Source organism: Schistosoma mansoni, chromosome 1, assembly GCF_000237925.1.
Source record: "Schistosoma mansoni strain Puerto Rico chromosome 1, complete genome".
NCBI lineage: Eukaryota > Metazoa > Platyhelminthes > Trematoda > Strigeidida > Schistosomatidae > Schistosoma > Schistosoma mansoni.
This window is the reverse complement of record NC_031495.1, coordinates 40,300,320-40,304,635: the sequence shown is the minus strand read 5'-3', so window position 1 is coordinate 40,304,635 and position 4,316 is coordinate 40,300,320. Positions and strand designations below refer to the sequence as shown.

Below are 4,316 nucleotides of genomic sequence, written 5' to 3'. Positions count from 1 at the left end.
CAATATCCTTTATTTTAGTTATTCTTAAAACACACAAAGAATTGAGAAATATTTGACTATTGAATATTAGAAAGAAATAACATCTATATTTTTACCTGAAAATGTCTATTTTTAACATAAACTGAAATCTAATTAAGAAGTAGTGAAATGTAAAGAACATTGAGCTGTTATTTTGTTATCACTAGGATAGCATCTACGATGTCGAATTCCTAGAGCATGCAAACTTGAAAGAGAAAACTTACTGGTTAAGCTCTCATTAGTGTTTCATATAAAAGGTAACTTTATGTGAGTCTACAAAGTATTAACATATTAGTTTGATAAGAACTTATCTTTTGATTACCAAATTTATAAAGCTGATATACAATAGACGTACATGACTGTGAATTTACGAACTGAACTTCTACCATCTGATGTATAAAGTTTTCAAGCAGAAAATAATATCATTCGTAGTATTTCATATTTTTTCTGATTCAGAATAATTGTAAAACACATCTACAATAATGAAACCAGTTTGTTTTGGGATTCACTGGACGAAACTACTTCATTTATATGTTAAGATAAGCAATCAATTGACAAAATAGGTCACATACAGCGAGCCTATTACATACATAGTGCTCTGGCGCGAGACTGGTAGGTCCTGGGTTCAAACTGATGAGTTTGTTTTCAATTATGCGCACTGCTGAGGAGTCCCATAACCATTACAAATTGAAATAACTTCTGCTTCCAGATTTTCCATGGTGGTCTGGCTTCAATTGACTCATGATTTCAACTATGAAAATACTGAAATCTCCACAAACCCCTTCTGATTACGGATTACTAATAATATTACTTTTAAATCTTGAACGTTTTCTAATCTCATACAAAAGTTTCAAAAAGTATCTAAACCATTAAGCATGAGATTGATGATTGATGTATTTGACATAAATTAACTTCATTATATAGATGAATCTTAAAGAATTGTGTATTTCAATCATATTTTTTAATTCTCTATTGAAATCATATAGGTGGTCTAAGAACAACTGTTGTATGTCGACAAATTGAAATGTTACATTATCTAGTTTATTCAATTTAGATAGTTTAACACATATCATTTTGTTTGTTTAAATAAAAATACTGTTTATTTAGGAAATAATAAACCTTATTTGTGTCAATTAATTGATGTATTACAATCATATTACTAATTTATTAGTAAAGTATATTTACAAAGAAGCATTTATGTCCTATTACTTATTCAACAAATGTAAATGAAAAAGTAAAACATATGGTTCATATTTTATAAGATTAGGGTTAAATAGAAATAAACAGTATTCGTAAAATGTATTCTAACATTAAATGTTCAACAGTTTCGGTTTTTTCAGTACCGATTTTAAAATGAGATATACAAACAACATAAAACTACGTTAGAATGTTTAAATGAATGAAAAAGCATTTATTTTGACATTTGATCAATAACTCAATAGAATATAGGTTAAAGAATAACTAGAGTTTAGATTCACTTGGTGTTGTTTACTTGTATCTTCTCATTGTTATTTAGGACTGCAATTGATCAGTCTTTTGTTGGCATATGTGCATCCTGTACGGACTGCCTCGATATTGCCTAAGGTCCCAAACATGAACACTGCGATGAGGGTACATCTAGCTGACAAGTCCCAAATAGGATGAAACGCGCGTCCTGGATTCCACTGATAATCACTATCCATCTTTGCTTAGAAAGTTCAGATTGTTTAAGGATTATCTGTAGATTGCATTACTTTATATTTCTATCTGTTGTAACTCGGCCTGATACCTCCAGTATATAATTTATTGTTTTGTTGGTTTGATGAATGTAAACCTAATTTTCACTATAAATTCAGATTACCTGATAACTGGAATGATGCTGTATTTCTGATAATTTATTATTCTCATTCACACACGAGTCTTGGGAACTCCACAAGTCAATCAAGCATAGGATACTTGATAGAATGAATATATTAGTAGTTCATTGTCATTCGCGTCCACTGTTTTCTAATGAAATGATGTTTGGAAGAAGTCGTCAGGAAACCCTGGATCTAAGTTTCGTGCTATTTGGTATTCATCAGAAAGGTTTGCCTGTAATCTTGAGGAAACTGATGCTCCCTGACGGATTTGATGCCGTGTCACTCAGCTTCACAGTCAGAGACGTTACCACTGAACTTTCCGGGCCGCGACTGGCCTCCTATATATATTAGTATTACTTCAGTCAACTACCAGGAAGCTTGCTTATTGATTAATATTGCGTAGACTGCATAGTCCTGGTGCAACCTGATGTTCAATTGCTATTAAAGTGAGGTCAGAGTGTGATGGAAACTTCCATCACATTGAAGTTTCTATAAGACATTAGTAAAAAGGAATAAATTAAATCTGATATTTGCTGGATATAATTCTTTAGTTACAGTTAGAGATAAATTATGCTACATTTTCACGTTTCCCTGACTAAAAATTACGAACATAAGTAAAACATGACTAATTTTTCTTTGTTTGCCGTAATGATTAGCTAATAAACTAAACAGAAGAGAAGTTAAAAATTGATACAAAGAACAAATGTTCTAAACTGATACTTTGTTAATAATTTACATGAAATCATGTCTGGAATTTATCGCTGTAAACTGTTCAAACTTAAAATCAATAAGTTGGATATGAGTAAAACTTCAAGTCAGCTGTACTGGGAATAAAACGAACAATCAATTCATTGAAAACATTAATTCTTGTATATACTAAAAGTAGTAAATTTTTTGGTGCTTGTAAATGTCATACTAAAAAAACTATTCAAATGAACACGTTTTCGTACACTATATTTAGTTCATAGCCAGATCTGTTGTTTAGAATCTATTCATCGACGATCTAGGGAACGAGTCCATAAGCAGATTATTTGTTAATTAATCTATATCATCCTATTTACTGTATTAGTCGACTATCAGGTCATTACAATAAAGGTCATTAAAATTCGTTGTGTCTGATGGTTACTGGGTTGTTTTTTAATCATACTTACTAATACTTAATTGAGCTAATTCATTATGATTACTTAATTACGCCTTTATTTCCACATGACTTACAGTTCCTAGGTGAGATTTTTACAAACTACATTATTCTACTAGATAGGGTCAACTAGATCAGTCAGGTGAATAATGGCTATGGATGAATAAGTTCCACTTTAATAACAGCGTTATTTTTTAATGGTTATAAAGTATAAAAAGCTGCACCTGTATCCATAATCCTGTTTTCGAAAAGATGTTAGCTAGTAACCAACGCTAATATTTTTAACAAAAATATGGTCTGTATAATTTTGAGATAATGTGGTATTATGGTACAAATAGGAAAACTTTATGAGTGATTACTGTCTATAGTTATATGATTTTGATATAGTGTAGAGATATCGATTTATTTTTTTAAACTTACTTCAAAAGGTAAACCGGGATCAAGAAGAGAGTAGATTAACATACTATTTAATCCAATGTCACAATCAGTTGCAGCCACCATGCCAATAATTCTTGATCCAGTATAATTTTGCATAAAATCTTCAACTATAGTAAAATTGTATTCTGATTGAGAAAATTTTGGTATACAATCATTAATATCATCTAGAATAATATGGACGTTTGCGCTTGTCGATAAACTCGGTATTCCTGAATCAAATGCAACTACCTAATAACAATAATTCGGAAGGAAAGCAGTTGTTATAATAAGGTATAACAATTGGAAATTCAAAATGGATTTATGGTGTTTTGATCTTGTGTTAAACAAGTAAATATAACATTTTAAAGCCTTAAGTAGTAAAAATTCGATTTGTCTTTGCAGTTGAAAATACCACAAAAACAACATGAGTTAGACTGTCAGGACTTCTGAATGAGTACGGTATATGTGCGAAAATTGAAACTGTGTAGTAAGCAACCGAAAAAACTAAAAACCTTTTCGAATTATAAGCATGAATACATTGTTTACTAATTAGTTTAATTACTTTTACAGAACCATGCATACATTTTGATTGATATAGTTTGGGATTATATAACCCCCCAAAAAGGAGAGGAAAACATCTGTGTAACCGTTGAAGGTCATTAAGAATTAGATGTTAACTGATAACATTTTATCTGCTATCAATATTAGTGATGGAGTATGTACTTAACGTCGAATTCTACCTTTTTTCCATCCACTGCTTGATAAAACTGAAGCACAAAGTGTAATGCTATTGAAGTACTAACAAAGTTGACTTGTATGTCAATAAACAAGTGATGTTACTAAAATTGTAATCTGGCAAATTGTGTACATTTTATTATGAACCTTAGTACCAGAGATTAAGCTAT

General features: G+C 30.6%; 1 protein-coding gene across 1 annotated transcript in view; it reads right to left on the bottom strand.

Moving 5' to 3' along the window:
* The window catches only part of Smp_196240 (cadherin-related), a gene marked incomplete at both ends in the record, with an annotated part of 24,402 nt that extends 20,874 nt beyond the window's left edge, over positions 1–3,528 (bottom strand). The window contains one exon of the mRNA XM_018794413.1: positions 3,415–3,528. Coding sequence (XP_018648828.1) covers positions 3,415–3,528 — 114 coding nt within the window. The remainder of the gene's footprint in view (positions 1–3,414) is intronic.
* Between the last annotated feature and the right edge of the window lie 788 nt (positions 3,529–4,316).